General features: G+C 46.7%; 1 protein-coding gene across 7 annotated transcripts in view; it reads right to left on the reverse strand.

The window, feature by feature from the left end:
• Positions 1 to 14,412: 14,412 nt before the first annotated feature.
• Positions 14,413 to 19,480, reverse strand: part of dnmt3aa (DNA (cytosine-5-)-methyltransferase 3 alpha a) — a 361,546-nt gene continuing 356,478 nt past the window's right edge. For all 7 annotated transcript variants that reach the window (XM_078399368.1, XM_078399367.1, XM_078399366.1 and 4 more), the window contains one exon: positions 14,413 to 18,539. In XM_078399368.1, the coding sequence (XP_078255494.1) occupies positions 18,398 to 18,539 (142 nt within the window). In that variant the 3' untranslated portion in view covers positions 14,413 to 18,397. The remainder of the gene's footprint in view (positions 18,540 to 19,480) is intronic.

Genomic DNA, 19,480 nt, shown 5'->3' on the forward strand with positions numbered 1-19,480 from the left:
ATTCCCCAATGACATCAGCCCGCGCAGCCCGCCTACCTGTGTCCTCCGCTACGATGCGTGGAAGAGGCCGCTTGTGGAGATGGTAGTGGAGAGGCAAAGGGGCAATTATCTGTTGGACACGGGGGCTTCATGCACCGTGGTCCACACAGAGGAACCCTTTGACTCTCCCCTGTCCACAGGGGTCCCTTTCGCACTGGCGAGGTTCACAGGGAAGGAACAGGCTGGCACACGTTCCATCCCGCTGTCCGTTCATTTGTGGGCACTCCGTACCACATGAGAGTGTATCCTGATGAAGTGGACAGAAGGGGGTGGAAAGGGGATCATTGGATCCGATTTTTTGGTAAGCCATGGGATCCTTATGGACTTACGGAACCACTGCCTTTGGGTGGACAAGGGCGGTAAAGGGGAGATAATAGTAATTAGGGGAAAGGAGGGGAAAGGGACTCTGTGCACCATGAAGCCGCACGAGGGTTACGACCTCGAGTGCATGGTGGCGGAGGTCCCGGCCGAACTACAAGAGTGTGTGGGGAGCAACCTGAACGCGTTTGCGACCCACAAACACGATTGTGGTAGGGTAGTGGGGTTCGAGGTCAGCATAGACGGGGACCCCATGACCAGATGCCAGAGGCAGTACAATTTCCCCAAGGAGGCGGAACCCGATTTGGAGATAGCCATATCTTCACTGGTGCAGCAGGGCGTGCTGAGGCCGATAGCCACACACGTGAACTCTCCATTGTGGCCGGTTAGGAAACCGGATAACTCATGGAGGGCCACGGTGGACTACCAGGTCCTCAACAGTAATATCCCCGCCTGCGCACCCACGGTGGCAGCAGTTGCCGACCTCATAGGAAGTATCCCAGCATCCGCGACCACGTTCACGGTGCTGGATATTTCAAATGGGTTTTGGTCCATTCCGCTGCGGCGGGAGGACCAGTACAAGTTTGCCTTTACTTTTAAAGGGCAACAGTATACCTGGAACTGCTTACCACAGGGTTTCCACAACAGCCCCAGCATTCTTCACCAGTGCATGGCGGATAGCCTGAGGGAGTTTAGCCAGCGCCATCAGGTCGTGCAGTATGTGGACGACCTCCTCCTGTTCACAGACACAAAGGAGGAGCACGGTCCACTGCTGGCCGAGCTGCTAGAGCTGCTGGCTAGGAAGGGTTTTAAGATAAACCCGAAAAAGGCACAGATCGGTCTGCCAGAAGTAAAATTCTTGGGTCTGACCATCCGCGCCGGGGAAAGGGCTATAGATCAGGCTAGGAGGGAGTCAGTGCAGGAGTTGCCGATTCCCTTTACAGTAACGGGTGTGAGGTCTTTCCTGGGACTGACCGGGTATTGCAGAGACTTCATCGAGGACTACGCGGCCACCGCAGCCCCGCTACTCCGACTCCTACACAAGGGAGTGGAGTGGTCTTGGGATGAGGGTTGCCAGGCCGCGTTCAAGAAGTTGAAAGGGGATCTGCAAACCGCACCAGCCTGAGGAGCCATAGATGGGGAGAAAGGGTTTTCTCTGGAGGTGGCAGCCAGTGGGGACAGCCTGAGTGCCGTGCTGCTGCAGGAACGGCACGGTAGGCTGCGACCAGTGGTGTACTCCTCCAGGGTGCTCACCGATGTGGAGAGGAGTTTCTCCAATTGCGAGAGACACCTTTTAGCCACGCATTGGGCTGTGAAGAGGGCTTTAATCTTCACAGGAACCTCTCCAATCACTCTCCTCACCCATCACACACCCACCCAGATGCTTCTGGATGGAAGGATCAAGGATGGGACTGTCAGCAGCGCCCGCATCGCGCGCTGGACCCTCCTCCTTTCGCAGATGAATCTGAAGATTGAAGGTCTGTGCGAGCCAAAGCTCGCGGCAAATTTAGTGTATCCCGGAACGGCCCATCGGTGTTCCGTGGAAGGGGTCTGGGATGTCGACATAGGTCTACGGGCTGGGATCCATCCCACAGGCCGGGAGATCTATGTGGACGGCTCCAGTACGGTGTCAGCTGGCGAACGACTCACGGGATGTGGAATTTATGACCCCAAGGCAGGCATTGCCTTGGCAATTAAGCTCCCCAGTCTCATGAGCGCGCAGCAGGCCGAGCTGTCCGCAGTGGCGTACGTTGTCACCCACCCAGAGAGGTTCCCAACCCCGTACACGATCTGCTCGGACAGTATGTTTACCTGCAATTCGTGTACCGAGTACCTGGCCATCTGGTCCCGTCGCGGATACACTTCCTCAGACAGGAGGCCTTTAACTGTTAAACCCCTGCTAGAGCAGATTTTGGCCGCAGTAGGGGAGAAAGGGGAGGTTTTTATACATAAGGTGAAGGCCCATTCCACCACAGAGCCCTGGTGGGAGGGCAACAAGCAGGCGGACGCCCTGGCTAAGGGCGCCCTGCCCGCAGTGGCATTTTCTGGGACCCCTATGGGCACAGGCAGATAGCAGCGATCCAGGGTAAGGAGGGAAACGTCGGGACCCCAAAGGTCACATTGCCTCTGGACCTGAGGACCGTCCAAGCTCAGGATGCTGCTTTAAAATCCGTCCTCAGAGCTGTTAGTGAGGGCGAGCAGGTAGAGGGTCTCTACGGTAAGGCGACCCTCTCCGTAAAAGAAGGCATGCTCTTCCATGCCGAACAGTGGGTTGTGCCACAGCAGCACAGGAGGGAGTTCCTCCAGCTGGCACATGAGGGTCCAGGGGCAGGGCACCCCGGACCGGAGGTTACGTGGCAGCGGGTAGAGCAGGCGGGATGGTGGCCGGGGCTTAGGGACGAGGTCCGTGAGTTCTGTGCCAGCTGCCTCGTCTGTGCTGCCAATAACCCAGACCCCCAGAAAAGGAAAGTGCCCATGGGACACGTCAGGAGGGTGGAGGGACCATGGCAGTCGATCCAGATCGACTACATCGGGCCCTTGCCCACCACCCAAGGAGGCTATAAGTACTGCCTCGTCCTCATTGACGTGTTCACAAAGTGGGTGGAGGCTTTCCCCTGTAAAGCAGCTACGGCACTAGGTACTGCTAAGATCCTGGTCCGGGAGGTGTTCTCACGGTGGGGGCTCCCTCGTTTTGTGGAGTCCGACCAAGGGAGTCATTTCACCGGACAGGTAATGCAGAACACCCTCATGCTCCTGGGCATTGAGGGGAAGTGGCACGTAGCCCACAATCCCCAGTCATCAGGGATTGTGGAGCACATGAACCGGACACTGAAAGAAAGGTTGAGGAAGGAGGCTATGGGCTCGCCCCAAAAATGGGCGGAGGTCCTGCCCCTAGTCCTCATGGGGATCAGGGCCAGCCAGTCTAAGAGCACGGGATATTCCCCGTACGAGCTGATGACTGGCAGGGTTATGCGCACTCCCACCCATGTTCTGGCCCCGGTGCTCACGGAGGGTCAGCTCGAAGAGGTTAAGAGGGACAGGTTTGTCCAGAACCTCTTCGAGCATCTGAAGCAGGTCCACGGGCAGGTGGCTGGGAACATGGGTAGGCAGCACCTGGGTAACAAGCTGTTGCTGGAGCCGCGCAAACTGCAGGAGTGGGAGGTAGGAGAACTGGTAATGGTTCGGAACTACGCTAGGGTAGGTAGTTTCGAACCACTCTACACGGGGCCCTACAGCATTGTAGATAAAGCCAGCCCCATGGTCTACGCCGTGAAGATGCCCCGGCGGATTAGGTGGTTTCATATCAACCAATGTAAATTGTACAAGGGTCAACCACAGGGGCCAGCCCTGTGAGTGGGGACTCACAGCCAAGGATGAGGCAGGTCACGCAAACAGGCAAGGTTGCCTGCGTGAGGGGGGAGGACATTCTCCAGGAATGGAGAGTCTCGCGTTTTGGGTGGGATTCAGACGAGGAAGAGCCTGATCAGCTCGACCAGGGGCTGGATCCCATTACGGAGGAAGAGGAGTCGGAGGGGGACGACAGTAACGTCCCCGACTCAAGCACCAGGAAGGCGGGGGTAGCGGGCGGAGGCTCACCACCTGTAGGTACAGGCAGGGTGAGGCCGGATGCCGCGGGTATACCCAGCACCAAGGGGGCAGAGCTGGATGAGGAGGGGCCAGGGTCGGCAGCTGTGGGGGGTACCCGAGCTGCGGCACGGCAGGAACCGGTCCTCAGCCAGGCTGTCCAGGGGGCAGTGCCTAAGGTGACTCTCCGTAGGTCTAGTAGGGAACCCCAACCTAGAAAGTTTTGGCCAGAGGTCAATCACGTCCCGAGGTACGGGAGCCAAGTGAGGAGGAGGGAGCTAACGTTTCAGAGGAGGTTTAGCCCCCGACAGGCTGCGGAGGATCAAAGGTGGGAGACAGCGTGGTGCAGCCGCAGGAGACGACCCGCTGCAGCCCTGACAGGGATTAGCTGAGCTGCCCTGGGAAGGCGGCGCTGTATTATATTTTAGATAGATAAGGATTAGGTAATATAGATAAGGATAAGTAATTTAGATAAGTTTTGTGGGGATAGAGGTAAATAGAGTTGATGCGTCCAGGATGTGTGGGTGTGGGGTGCAGGCTGGGGGTCGAGACCCGCCCGCAGAGGCGTTAACAAAGCCAAGTGCTCCCCAAGAGGCTGGCTATACCATATTTCTTTATCTGTTTTTCTGGAGTGGAAGGAGGCACTCGTATGGTGGATCGTTGCCACGGCGATCGGATGTGGGTGGGCCTATCGGGGCCGCACCAAGGACATCATCATTTACGGCTGCTCCGGGGACACGGCTCCCATCGTGACCGATGGGACTGGAAGGAGAGAAGCGGAGGAGACCGCAGTTCACTTCCATGAAGGCCGGTGGCCGGGGTGGCTGAGATCGAACTCTTCAGAGTATTCCAGCGCCTCAGGCTTTGCTTATCGGGACACTTCGTTAATGTGCCCGAGAGTCAAGATCATCGCCCAAAGGGTAAGCGCCACCGTTGGAAAAAGGATCTGCCTGGTATGCACGGGGAAGGTCCCCACGAGCAGGCGGTGGTGGCTGAGGAAAACGAGCCGGACAATGGCCAACTCCACTGTTGAGTGGGAGAGACTTAACAACAACACTCACAGAACTATTTCTGGGACTAAAGAACAGTTGAGTGTTGGGACAAATGGTGGGAACCGGATGAGGGGATTTATATGTGTATGTGGGGTTCGAGGTATCGCTGCCCCACGGGCAACAGCATATTTTTCCAGAGACAGTGGCAGGATGACGGTAAGGGGATGAGGTGGGATGTTAGCTCGCGGGCTTGTGGGGTCCCCCTTTCCTCAATCCCGGTAAACGCCACTGAACTCATCACACGACCACGCATAACACCTCCCACAGTTCCACTGGCAGTAGCACAGGAGGGTGAGTGCCCAAAAACCACTAAGGGGCCCGGGAATGGCCTGGTACTGATACCGACTGACCAGGTATTGTACCAGGGGGTGCACTACGCGGTAGCCTCGGTGATCTTAAACCTCACCGAGGTGCGGTTGCCAGGGTGGTGCCCCAGGGAAACTGAAAGACTGTACCAGGTGCTACTGACCAACATGTTCCGGCAATTTTACGAGTTCGACCTTGCCAGTGTGGACAAGGAGAACTTGTATAGCCAAGAGCCGGAGGACTGGTGTCAGACGGGGAGGCATAGGAGGGGTGTAGTGAATGATGTATTTACGGGCTTTAACACCGGGACATCTGTGGTCAACGCTCTAGATACCATGGAGTTGCAGACCCAGATTAACAGGTTAAAGACGCAGTTAAAAGGCATCCTCATGGATGAGAACAAGGTCGTCGGGTCCGAGCTGCATGAGGACCAGGCGATGACACTACACCTGTGCGAGATAATCGCCGAGCTGGAAAGGCATGCCGGCACGGTGAACGCACTGATTAGGGAAGATCGGAACGCGTCCGATCAGGCAGCGCAAAATGAGGTGTGCATACTGTACGGGGCATGGTTGCTGGGCGAGGGCCGCAGCAACCTCGAGGACCTAAAAGAAGGATTGGTCCCGTCCTGGATCAGTAACAAACACCTACAGGCGCTGCTACCCTTTCAGAACGCACTCACCCCGTGCCAGCTCAGGTTAGCATTGGAGGCATACCCTGTTCCCGTAGATTGTGGCCAGTCAAACCACACAGTCATGGGAATAGTGGTGCGGATGCCAATGTTGGGCAAGACGACAAGGCCCGCACCAGTGTACAGGGTGGAGAACATTGGAGTCATTCAGGGGGGAGCCCATATTCGCTACGCAGCGGTCCTATCGCACGTCATCCGCTGGGAGCAGTCAATGACGGGTACTGACCTCTCGGGATGTCGGAGCCGGGGAGCACATATCATATTGTGTCCTCAGCACTTGAATGCCTTTTCGGAACAGCAATGCGGGTTCAGGACTGCTGGCGCGAAGCCTATGAATTGTACCATGGAGGCAATGGCACAGAGCCATGTGCCCCCACAGGTGGCATACATAGGGGGTGGTACTTATTGTGTTACCACTGCAGCGCAGTAATATCGACATGGACAGCATGGTTCGTGTCCGGTAAGAGACAGCAGCTTCTGTTTTAAACCCAGGGCAGAGGTTCAAGTGGCACAGCAGCGAATTGTCCCCATTCCTGAACCCTCCACGGTTCACCTAACTGTACAGGAAAACTTCACCGACCTGCAGCGATTTGTAGCGCATTTCGGGTACGCCATTCCCCCTCTCCCCGAACATCTCACAACCCTGTTAAAGGCAGTCGCCGTGTCACAAAGGCACTTTTACACCCTGGAGCAAAAGACAGCAGAGATAGGACCCGAAATATTGGACATTGTGATTCCACCATGGTTCTGTTCACCAATATCGAGGTCCCGTCTTGGGTTAGGATAGCGTCACACACATTAGTTGTGGTACAAGCAGGGATAGTATTATATTTATTATGTGTAAAATGTAAAAGAGGGCAGCATCTCAATAACCGAGTATATCAAGGGGAATGGAGAGACCGTTACGTGCGGGTGGGCGAGCAGGACCCAGCCGCAAGCTGCTAGAAGGACGGGCCCCTCCGCACCGAGTGAACTGTGTTTTGCATTGTCTTTTTTCAAAATTATATAAAGAATGATTGTGTTGAAGGAATGTAAAAAAATGTATCGTTTTGCTGTTGTGTTGTTTTCATGTCCTACATTAAAGCTGACACCAGTAGGAGGAGGCGGAGGCATCGGCCTGGGACAAGGTGTAGGTGTATATGTCTGACATGAAAATTTACATACTTGTAATATAGTTTTGCCAGGGACACGGGCAGTAAAGGTCAGACTAAAAGATGGGGACTGTACGTTCGCAATGGAACACTAGTTTAGTTAAAACCTCAGGGGTCTGGATGTGGAGAATCGGGAAAACATTGCTCAACCACATTATTTAATTGATTCGATAAGCTGGGGTTATGCAAATCAACAGGAGGGACTGTAAGATTTGAGAAGTTTTCCCTCATTCTGAAAGCAACACCTAACCAAAGAGCTGCAGTTTGGACATTTTAAACGGGAGACTGGGGCTGATAGCGGAGAACGGCTGCGGTCAGTTTACCAAGGGGTGTCACAATCCGTGGGTCCTAAGATGGCCGCAGGACCTCGTGACCAGCCACAAAAGCAAAAACCTTACAGCCCAGTCTCTAGGTTTCTGCAAAGCCACGGCCAGAACAATGGATGGGTATTGGCCATGCAGAAACCTGCGAAACCAGGTCGAAGTCCAGACACTGGGGCGCTGACATCAGCATACTCACAATGCCCCAAGCCGACCTACACAGTTAATCTCATTAAGGGGGCACAATAGCCCATAGAAAACTACCTGGTAGGTGATGGGAAACCAGTTAAACCCATCACCTCGCAACGAAATACCAATTAACACCGTCTGGCCATCCCCGGTACCCCCGGACATCAGCGCAGATCAGAGAGAAAACTCATACATATCTTTTAAACAAAGAGATCCCAAGATCTGGCGGGAGATAGGACAGGTCAGAATAGTATAACTGGCCACGACCTTTGGGTTTTAAACTCAAGTCAAACGGATGCAGGAGGAAGAAAAGACAGGCAAGAAGAAGCGAAGTGCAAGAGAGAGGAACAGGCATGCAACTCGAGAAGAAATACTGCAAGAAAACCTGCAAGGAACGCAAGAAACGGAAGGAAGAAACTCACGGGACAAGCACGACCCTCACGGAAAGCAGCGGAGAAGCAGCACGAACAGCCAGTAACCCCAGTAATAGCCCCATGCTGAGCATGTACCCCGATCCAGCATATCCTGGACATAGTTTAGTGTAGAGGGGAAGGTGGTTTGAATAAACGTGGGTGTGTAAAGGAATATTGGTTGGTCAATTTTGCGATGTGTCGTACGTTCCCCATCTTACAGTCGTGTATATATCTTGTAGAACTGTGCGTTTTAGAATTCAGAGAAAAAGGTATTCATGTATATGTCTTGTAGAACTGTGCGTTTTATGATTCATAGTCAAAAGTATTCATGTAATTCGGTATGTGTCTTATAGATATGTCTTATAGAACTGTGTATAAGTATTCATGGACAATAGTCCCAAGCGCTCAATAAAAGCCTTTTCCATTTAAACCCTGGTCTTCAAATCTGGTCTGGTTGAATTTTTCTGCACTATAAACGCTCCTGCATCTAAGTCCAGTGTCTAGAACCGTAAGGGGTGAGTGGGTCGAACCACTCAAGGGGAACCAGTGTGCACGGCCTGGTCAAGGGATCAGAGCAAGGCACGGGGACCTTAGGTCGGGCGAAAGCTCGGCGCAGAAACCCCTTACAAACTGTAGCACAATATATAAAATCCTGTACTCAATGGCCTGACTGATGAAGGCCAGTGTGCCTTCTTCACCTTCCAGTCTACATGAGACACCGTTCTCAGGTGTTTGTACTGCTCTGTCCCCTTGTTCTACAGCACTCTCCAGAACTCTACTATTCACTGTGAAAGTCCTATCCTGATTTGACTTCCCAAATTTCAACACCTTACACTAATCAGAATTAAACTCATCCAAATTAAACTGCAGAGTTACAAACCAGAGTTACTAACTAGTTCTAAGGTCTGAGCTATAGGGAGAGGTTGATGAGGCTAGGACTCTATTCCTTGGAGCACAGGAGGATGAGGGGTGATCTTATTGAGGTGTATAAAATCATGAGAGGAATAGATTGGGTAGACGCACAGTCTCTTGCCCAGATTAGGGGAATCGAGAACAAGAGGACATAAGTTTAAGATGAGGAGGGAAAGATTTAATAAGAATCTGAGGGGTAACTTATTCACGCAAATGGATGTAGGTGTATGGAATAGAGGAGGTAGTTGAGGCAGATACTATCACAATGTTTAAGAGACATTTAGACAGGTACGTGGATAGGACAGATTTAGAAGGATATCAGCCAAATGCACGTAGGTGGTAGACACAAAATGCCTGAGTAACTCAGCGGAACAGGCAGCATCTCCGGAGAGAAGGAATGGGTGATGTTTTGAGTCGAGACCCTTCTTCAGACCCTGGAGAATCACCCAATCCTTCTCTCCAGAGATGCTGCCTGTCCCGCTGAGTTACTCCAGCATTTTGTGTCTACCTTCGATTTAAACCAGCATCTGCAGTTCTTTCCTGCAGGTAGGTGGGACTAGTGGTTGGCTGGTGTGGGCAAGTTGTGCGGAAGGGCCTGTTTCCACGCCATAAGATTCTATGACTCTACATTCTCATTCAAATTGTTTAAATAAACAACGAACAGCAATGGTTCCAAAACCAATCTCTGAAGCACACCACGAGTCACAGGCCTGCAGACTGGAAAACAACTATCCATCATAGACAATAGACAATAGGTGCAGGAGTAGGCCATTCGGCCCTTCGAGCCAGCACCGCCATTCAATGTGATCATGGCTGATCATTCTCAATCAGTACCCCGTTCCTGCTTTCTCCCCATACCCCCTGATTCCGCTATCCTTAAGAGCTCTATCATCACCCTCTGCTTCCCACCATCAAGCCAATTTTGAAACAATTAGCTAGCTCTCTCTGGATCCCATGAGATCTAACCTTCTAGACTAGCCCACCATGTGGGACATTTTCAAAGGCCTTGCTAATGTCCATGTAGGCAACATCCATTGCTCTGCCCTAATCAATCCCCTTGGTTAACTCATAAAACTCACATTTGTGAGACATCATATTCCATGCTCAAATCCAAGTTGACTATCCCTAATCAGTCCATGTCTATCCAAATGCTGCTAGACCCTGTCCATTAGAATCCATTCCAGTAACTTGGATCTCAAACTCACTGGGCTGTCCTTACCTGGCCACTCATTGTGACATTCTCCACTCTTCTGAAACTTCAGTTGTGGTGAACGATGAAGCAAATATCTCTCCTTTGGTGTTACAAAACCTTCTCTGCTTTCCATAAGGTCCGAGAATGCACTTGATCAGGCGCTGTGAAATTATTCACCTCAATGCACTTTAAAACGGCCGATATCTCCACTTTACTAATTTGGGTACAATAGAAGACTTCACAACTCACAGCAAATCCTGATGAGAAATATTCATTAAAAATCTCACCTGTCTCCAGTACCATGCTGATCTCATCCAAGTCACCCTTTTACTCTCAATATACCTGTGAAATTTCTTGGATTTTCCTTTACCTTGCCTGTCAGATCCATCTCATGCTCTCTTTTTGCCCTCCCAGTTTCCCTCATAAGTGTACTTTTAGACCTCTTATGCTTGGAAAGATTTGCTTAATGCTGACCATCTAAACCTGGTGTATCCCTCTTTTTGCTTGACCAATTTCTCTTGGCAACCATGGATTTATAAACTTGCCAGCCGTAGACCTCCCCTCAACAGGAACAAACTGCCCTGAACACTAGATATCACACCTTAAAAGCCTCCCACTTGCTGGACATCCCTTTACCTACAAACTGACCATCCTAATCATTCTTTGAAAGTTCTTGCCAAATGCCTCCAAAATTCGCTTTGCCCCAGTTTAGGAACTTAACTTGTGGGCTAGTCCTATTCTTCTCCGTAACTATGTTAAGACTAATAGAATTATGGTCACTGGCCCTAAAGTGTTTCCCCACTGACATTTCAGGCAGTTGTCTTACTTTGTTCCCCAAGAGTAGTTCCAGCATTGTGCTCCCTCTAGTAGGGCCCACTGTATCCTGATTAAGGAAGTTTCTTGGGCACATTTAACACATTCAACCTCATCCAAGCCTTTAACATCATGGATGCCCCAGTCAATGATAAAGAAATTAAAAAACTCCCACTAATACTACCCCATTATTCTTACAGCTCCCTGCACATTTACTCCTCTAATTCCTACTGTATATTGGTAGGGCCTATATTAGTTCCAAGCATGCACATGGTTTCTTGAAAATTGGTAACGTTGAGAAATTGGTTGTGACTCGTGGGAGGAGTTGGCTGCGCCTAACGGCTGCGGCTCTCTGGCAGTCTGTTTGTCTTTTTTTCTTTTTTTTGTTTGTGTCGGTGTTGGGATGGTTTTTGTTTCTGTTTTTGGCTGTGTATGTGTGGGGGGGGGGGGGGGGGTGTGGGGTGGGGCGGGGGAAACCTTTCTTTTATTAGGTCTCTTCCCCGGGGCGCAGCTCGCCCGCGGGGCCTTCCATCGCCCGGCGCGGCTCGGCCGCTGGACTTAACATCGCCGGCGCGGCTCGGCCGCGGGACCTAACAGTGCCCGGCGCGACTCGGCCGCGGGGCCTTCCACCGCCCGGTGCGGCTCGGCCACGGAACGGTTCAGAGCCCGGCGCGGCCGCGGGGCCTTCCATCGCCCGGCGCGGCTGCGGGACTTAACATCGCCGGCGCGGCTCGGCCACGGGACGTTTCAGTGCCCGGTGCGGCTCGGCCGCGGGACGTTTCAGTGCCCGGTGCGGCTCGGCCGCGGGACGTTTCAGTGCCCGGTGCGGCTCGGCCGCGTGACGTTTCAGTGCCCGGTGCGGCTCGGCCACGGGACGTTTCAGTGCCCGGTGCGGCTCGGCCGCGGGACATTTCAGTGCCCGGTGCGACTCGGCCGTGGGACGTTTCAGTGCCCGGCGCGGCTTGGCCGCTGGACTTAGCATCGCCAGCGCGGCTTGGCCGCGGGACGTTTCGGTGCCCGGTGCGGCTCGGCCGCTGGACTTAACATCGCCCGGTGCGGCTGCGGGACGTTTCGGTGCCCGGGGCGGCTCGGCCACAGGGCCTTCCATCCCCTTGCGGGGGCTGTGCGTGTTGGTTGCCTCGGTAGGGGTCGAGCTGCCTGTCCATGGGTGCGGGTGGAAGAGAGGGGAAGTTTTGTTGCCTTCCATCACAGTGAGGGAGTGTTTGGAGTCACTGTGATGGATGTTTGTGTTGGGGTCGTGTGTCCTGTGTTCTTTTCTTTTCTGCTGTGTCTTGTGACTGCTGAAATTTCGTTCGGTATTTATACCGAATGACAATAAAGTTTTTGTTATGTGGGATCCTGGACTTTATGAAAGGAAACATAGAAAAATAGATGCAGTAGGCCGTTCGCCCCTTCGAGCCAGCCATTCAATATGATCATGGCTGATCATCTAAAATCAGTACCCCGTTCCTGCTTCCCCCCCCCCCCCCCCATATCCCTTGATTCCTTTAGCCCAAAGAGTTAAATCTAACTCTCTCTTGAAAACATCCTGTGAATTGGCCTCCACTGCCTTCTGTGGCAGAGAATTCTGCAGATTCACAACTCCCTGGGTGAAAAGGTTTTTCCTCATCTGTCCTAAATGGCCGACCCCTTATTCGTAAACTATGACCCCTGGTTCTGGACTTCCCCCAACATCGGGAACATTTTTCCTGCATCTACTAGCCTGTCCAATCCTTTAAATTTTTTATATGTTTCTATAAGATCCACTCTCATCCTTCTAAATTCTATTGAATACAAGCTCAGTCGACCCTTTCTTTCATCATATGTCAGATATTAAAAGATGAACTCTGAATGAAATTTTATAAAACACTGGTTTAGCCAGTATTGTCGTATTGTCGTATTGTGACCAGTTTTGGGCGACACTCTTTATGAGGATGCACAATAAATTTAACAATGTGATTTTAGGGATGATGGCTTTAACTTTGTGGATAGACATGAAAAGCTTGGTTATTCTTCTTGGAACAGAGAATTTTGTAATACATTCTGATGGAGGTTGTTAAAATCATGAAGGGTAGAGATACTGTCAATACAGATATACTGTTCCCAATGGTGGAGAGGTCAAAATCTATAAACAGAGAATGCAGATGACATGAAAAAAAATGTTTTACCCAGTGAATAGTTGGGTCTGCAATACATTGTCAGTGGTGGGAGGCACATTCCATTTTGCATTCAAAGGGGATCTGAATAAGTATCAGAAAGGAATGGAATTGAGATGGAGGCAGAGTATTACACAAGCTGGATTTCTTTACATAGAGCCAAGAGAGACTCAACAGTGTTTCTGTGGTTACTGCCGATATTGCTTAGCAGTGCCCTGTAGGCACTACCTTTGTAAAAAATGTGGATGTTAAATTCCCATTGCAAATTCCTGAAAATGAATCTAGACAAATTCAGACAAATTTCAGGCATGGGTTTAAAAGTGGCAAGTACCATTTGCACTACTCATCTACTAGACATCATTATCTTCGGCAAGAGAGAATCTAACAAATATTCTTAATACAACTTCTAAATCTTCCTCTCCCCATTGTCCCATAAATTCTTTCATTTTGGATACATATGTAGCTCCCTTCTGAATTTAACAATTGAAATTACCATTACCATTCCTCTCGAATTATTGCTGTGTTCGGAAAATTGTCACTTTTGGTTCTTTTGAAATCAAATTTGATAATTTGTGGATAAATTTGTTCCATCTCCACTATTCTACCAAACTATTGCATTTCTTAAGCACAATGTAATGTCTTCAGCAACAATTTTGATTTTCAAATGACGGAGGCTGTAAATAGAACTAATTAATCAGAGCATTTAAGACAATTTTAGATATTCTGGACTGATGCATTATTATATTTGGGGGAAAGTAAAAAAGGCTATTTGTGCTCCTGGAGAAGGCTTCAATGGGCATGTTGCTTTCCAAAGCAAATTATTTGAGTACTAGTTTGCCAATACAAAGCATGTGACAGTGACCAAATGATGCAGAGCAAAATAAAATAGGGATTCTGATTTGATAAAAGAAAATGTTACATGCTATCTGAATGCAGTTCTACTCACAGGAACTGTCTGGTATTGAATGGTTAAATCCGCTTTAACAGAATTATCAGCTTTCACCATATCTTTAGCTCTACGTGTTGTGATAGCACATACAATATAAACATTACATGGAAAAAAATTGTATCTTTTGAAAATTTACATGTATTAATAGAACTTCATTATTTTATTTGCAAGTCTATCTTTTAAGGTCCATTCTGTCTTTATAAAATGGGGCTATACTTCTTTTCAACTCTGTTGAAAGTGTAAATGATTTATAAGCTACTTGTACTTTTCTCACTGATAGAATTTGTGTCTAGTGAATGTAGTGGTCAAGGAATTAACAAACTGAATGCAATCATACATTTATTGCTTCGCAGTGCAATTTTGTATAACATTTTATTGAGGTTTAACAGACATACAGTCACAAATAAATGTACCAGTATAAATTCTGAGCAGTTACATTAACCATCCTTACAGTAACAGTCACATATCAGGGTTACACCTTATATATTCATAATATCAATGATGGGTGTTGGGTATATATTAAAGGAAAGAGATGAGAGAATACCTCATTTTAATATTTAAAGAGATACTGTCTTCACATAAAAGTGTTTGGCAAATCTTTTTTGTTTGGAGAGACAGAATAGGCATGCACCATTTTGAGTCACGATATAATGATGGGGAGGTTCAATGATTTTTATTTGAGCAAGTTATATAATTGCATTGAGTTTGTAAACAAAAAAAACACTTTCTCAAAACACTTTTTTGATATCAGTATCCCTTTAAGATAGCTTTTCTGTGCACTGGAGTTCAGGAACCTCAGAGACACTGGAGTTGCCATTAACCCTGGTGTGATACAATGTGCTCCAGAATGGACTCCAAATTTATCACAGCTAGATTTTTGTGTACTGAGTATTTTTTAAAGCATTTAAAAAAATAATTTGTACATTTCCCCCCATTAAATCCTTACAGTTGCCACCCTTTAGCACCATTATGCTTCATACTTCAGTGGGGAGGATGGGACGGTTTCAAGCTGTGGAGGATTGGTGTTTTGGATAACAAAACAGGAGTGAATCTTGAGTAAGGGATGATTTTGTTCCAAATTCTGCTGGAGCGACCCAATCACAAGCAAACAGAACTTTTGTTCAAACTTGTCATTTGACAAATACTTTAGCACCACAGCAAAATGGGGTTCTCTACCAGCTACATGTTGGATATATTCTATACATTAACAAAACTGTAATGTTTAGAGCACATTAAAATGCAGAGACCGCAACATCAAATTACAAGCTTTTAAAACACTTCAATCTGCTTTCTTAACTTAGGATGACTTCAGACATTTTTTATGTGGCCTGTTTAAAATTGCATGCTGAATTTGAGTTGATGGCAGAAGAATAACCATGTGAATTTTGGAAAAGGCCACAGCTTGGAGCTCGCCACTATCCTAACTGAAGAAAGCAGCACACAGGTAAGCAGTCATTTTGGGGGAAAATGGTAACAATTGGGAGAGAATATAAATAGAAAAATATATAATTAAGTGGGGAGAACTCCATGCTATTTTCATCTGCTGGCTAATAGAGTATCGAGAGTTCCCCATTCATAATATTTTTCAAAATTATCAAGTATTAGTAATTAGTTACTAATCTGCACTAGTTGACCTAATTGTGGTATTGTTTGGATTTACATTTTATTAGAAACTCTTGGTCTTATTGGTATTAATGTTTCTTTCTGACACCAAAACTGGATGTCAGGAAACAGAGGGAACACAAAAAGCTATTTAGTCTTTCAAGTTGTTACCAGTTAAAAAGTGCTTCCCCAACTACAGGTTAAAACTGTTCCAATGGAACAGATTTTTTACAGGTTACCTTTAACATCTTATCATTTAATTTTAGGCTGATTGTACTCTAGGTATTTTGTCAGATAATGTCAGCACTTTGCAACTCAGTACTCTGGATAATGTGACGCACCTGGGACCATTTGTACTGGGAAACATGTCCACAATGAAGTCAGCAGGTATGCAAGGTGGCGGCAATATGTGGCCGCCCATGTGGTGAAAAAAATGCAGTGTTACAAGCTTAATTTCCCCACAACGCAGCAGTGCACAGTTCAGAACACTAGGCAGACCATTGGTTTCTCAGTAAACGTGCCAAAGTGTTGCACATGATTCCTTTCATTGGACCAGATGCAAATATCTGAAAAACATTAACTTTCAGGACAGCAGAATTCCTTCATCATGAGAAATGGAAAAATCTAAGTCACATATAGTACTAGAAACTGTTTTTTTCTAGTGTGTCAATGTAAAAAGCTGGCTGTTTCTGAATAAACTATTGATTTTTTTTCCCCAAAAGAAAAGGTAAGCAGCTCTCAACAGTAAACCACCTACTCAACAACCGACTGATTGGTAAGAATCAGATCAGACATTGTGTTTTTTTCCTCAGTCAGCCAACTGGATCTACAGTAGAAAGAAACAATATACTAGAGGAACAAAAGAATACACAACAAACTGATACACAACCGTGTACACTTTGCACAAAAAAACAATACATTTATTCAAGTGTTCTCCAGCACAAGTACATAAGAAAGGAGCATTATTGGGCATTGAAAACAGGATGGAGGTTGACTGCTACATCTGCTGCACCTACTGACCTTTCCATAAACAGCTATGTCACAAGCAATACACAGTAATACAATATTCACTGAAATACAATCTTCAGTGAACTCTCTTAATTTTGAAATGCACATTATTGTCAATAAATATTATCAAAGTTATAATGACAGTAAAATGAAGGAATAAAACCAAAAATACTGCTTGCTGCATGGAATGTGGAAAGAAAATGCACTGCTGCTGGGGATCAAGCAAATACATATGTAACAGTAAAAGGATTAGCAAATTTACTACATTGTCTTCAATATGAATACATGATTCCCACAAATAAGCACCAACTACGGCACTGTCTAGGCTAAAACACATGAAACTGATTTTTTTTCTTTTCAAGTACAAAGTTAAAATGCCTTTTCTTTTCATAAAAGAGTAAAATAAGAGTGCTTTTTCTTGACTACGAGAACTTAATGAATCATAGTCAAGATAGCAGATTTCTTTCAATATTTCAGAAAAAAATGTGTAGCACCATATGAATCAACAACTGCTTCAAGGAAAACTGTTGGCTGTGTTTGATCAAGTACTGACAGTAGAAATATGACTTGCATAAACAACTTAACAAAAATGTATGCTAACAAAAAGAAAGCCAAAGGATAAGGAAGGAAATGGGAATAAAAGAAAAAAAGGCAAAATGACATCATCAAGCTGCACTGTATTGACTTGTACCTGATTTATATGCAGCTACAAGAAGGGGTATTCCTGGTATAAAAGACACCCCTAAGGAAATTTAAAAAAAATCAACCAGAAATAAAAGGAAATCACAGATGTAAAAAATTCATCAGTCCTTCAGTAAAAAAGTGCAGCCTGTCATTTAGTTTTGGATTACCAAAAACATCACTGCATGTTGGCTGGCTATTTGAGGTGCTTATAAATGATCTGTTACATAAGCACCAGGCCTTGGCCCAAGGATGCATGCTTAAGAAAAAAGCACCATTTTCTGTTATATATTTTTTTCTTATTGTACAAACATGATAGAAAAATTACAGTCATGGCAAAGAGTCCTTAAAAGTGACCTCTTGAGCTTATGAAAACATTACTATATTTTTCAAACTCAAGCCACTAAAGACCACCTCAATGTTGCTCTATCCTGATTATATTACAATTCTGCCTCTTGTAAACGGTAAGGCAACATCAGAGCTGATGCTTTCAATCACCTTTAGTAAAAGCACCATTGCAGAAATTGTTGCACAGTTGTACCTTTTTTTAAGCTATCAGTGTTATGGAAATGAAACGTACTGGCAGCTGATATATTGTTGTTTGTGGTTTCTGGTTGGAGGCACCTGAAATATAAGTAGCTGTTATTTTTTGCTTGAGATAGATACCAGAAATGGTGCTGGTAAGGTAAGGCTCAGCTGGCAGACTTGATGTTCCAGGCTCTGTTCATATCCATCTTCTTCCTGGTGCGCTTATCCACCTACACAAGGCAAAATTGTCTTTTTCCCAGAGCTGCAAAGGATTGAACAGCCTAATCTCACGTACAGCTTGAACACAACAAAAACAAAATTTACAAAATCACACATTAAAATAGCTGAAAATTAAAAACATTAAAAAAATTAAATAGAATAAAAAGGATGACATTTAAAATACTTGAAATTAAGTAACATCTAACAGAAGATGACATTTTTCCTTGGAGTAAATTAATATTTTTTTTATAAGTTCCTTTGTCTTCTTTGCTTTCAAACACAGGCAAAATATTCTTTCAGTGGTGCAAACAGGTGACGTATGACAGGAACACTCCAGGATCTCCCCAGAAGTCTTTGTCGGGCAAGGCGGCTCATATTGGAGACATCTGTGTAATGGACTGGGAAACCAAATACCCTGAAGAAAAAGTAAAGAAACTTCTATTGTTCAAATATATTCCAATGAATGTTCCTTCCAAGGAGGATTGTACTTTAGCACCATTAAAACCTTATCAGTCCATGGACATGCATGTAACTCAACCTAATTTGTTACATACAGATGAAATCTGGAAAATGATAAATTTAAACAGATTTTGAAATTGTATTGCTTTCACTCAAGCAGCTAGTTTTGGAGTCCCACTTCAGATGACAAAGAAGTCAATGTACTCTGCATAATAAACTCTAAACTGAACATTTTATAAACCAATACAAAGGAGAAAATTTAGTTCCTTCCTCACATATGATCAGATTATTACATGATATGATGCCAAAAAGTCTAGCCATTCTCTCCTGTTTTGCCATTTGTGAGGCTAAAGCAACTTCTGCTGTAAGCTGCAATTAGCCATCACAAATCTCTGATTGTATTTTTCTGGCATCTGTGCATCATAATTAAACAGAAACTTGAAAAGTCTGCACTGATGAGAAAGTGGAAGAATTTAAAAAGTCATTGAGGTTACACCTCAAGCTGTGCCTTGTCTTGCTTTTCTCTCTGAAACCCTTGATGACATTGGTGCCTTCAAAATCCATGCCAAAATTTCTGATAAATTCTTGTTTAAATCTCTTTAATCTGCTACTGACTTTCAACAACACTGATATTGCCCTTCTCAGTAATGTGCGACAGTAATAGCAGGCAATTATGTCATTGTGACCATGATGTAGGAGCTTCCTTCTCTTCTCTGTAGCCTTTGGACACAAATGCCACAAAGTTGCTCTCGAAATCCAGTTGTCTATTGCCCCTGGATTAGTTCATTTTTTTCCATTCAATCATTGTCAGATAAATTCCAGCAGTGGCTTCTTTTACTGCACACAATGCTACCTCTGAAGCTCTAAAATAATCTATCATTGGCCTCCTTCCCCTAT

Source organism: Rhinoraja longicauda, chromosome 5 (assembly GCF_053455715.1).
Source record: "Rhinoraja longicauda isolate Sanriku21f chromosome 5, sRhiLon1.1, whole genome shotgun sequence".
NCBI classification, from domain to species: Eukaryota; Metazoa; Chordata; class Chondrichthyes; order Rajiformes; family Arhynchobatidae; genus Rhinoraja; species Rhinoraja longicauda.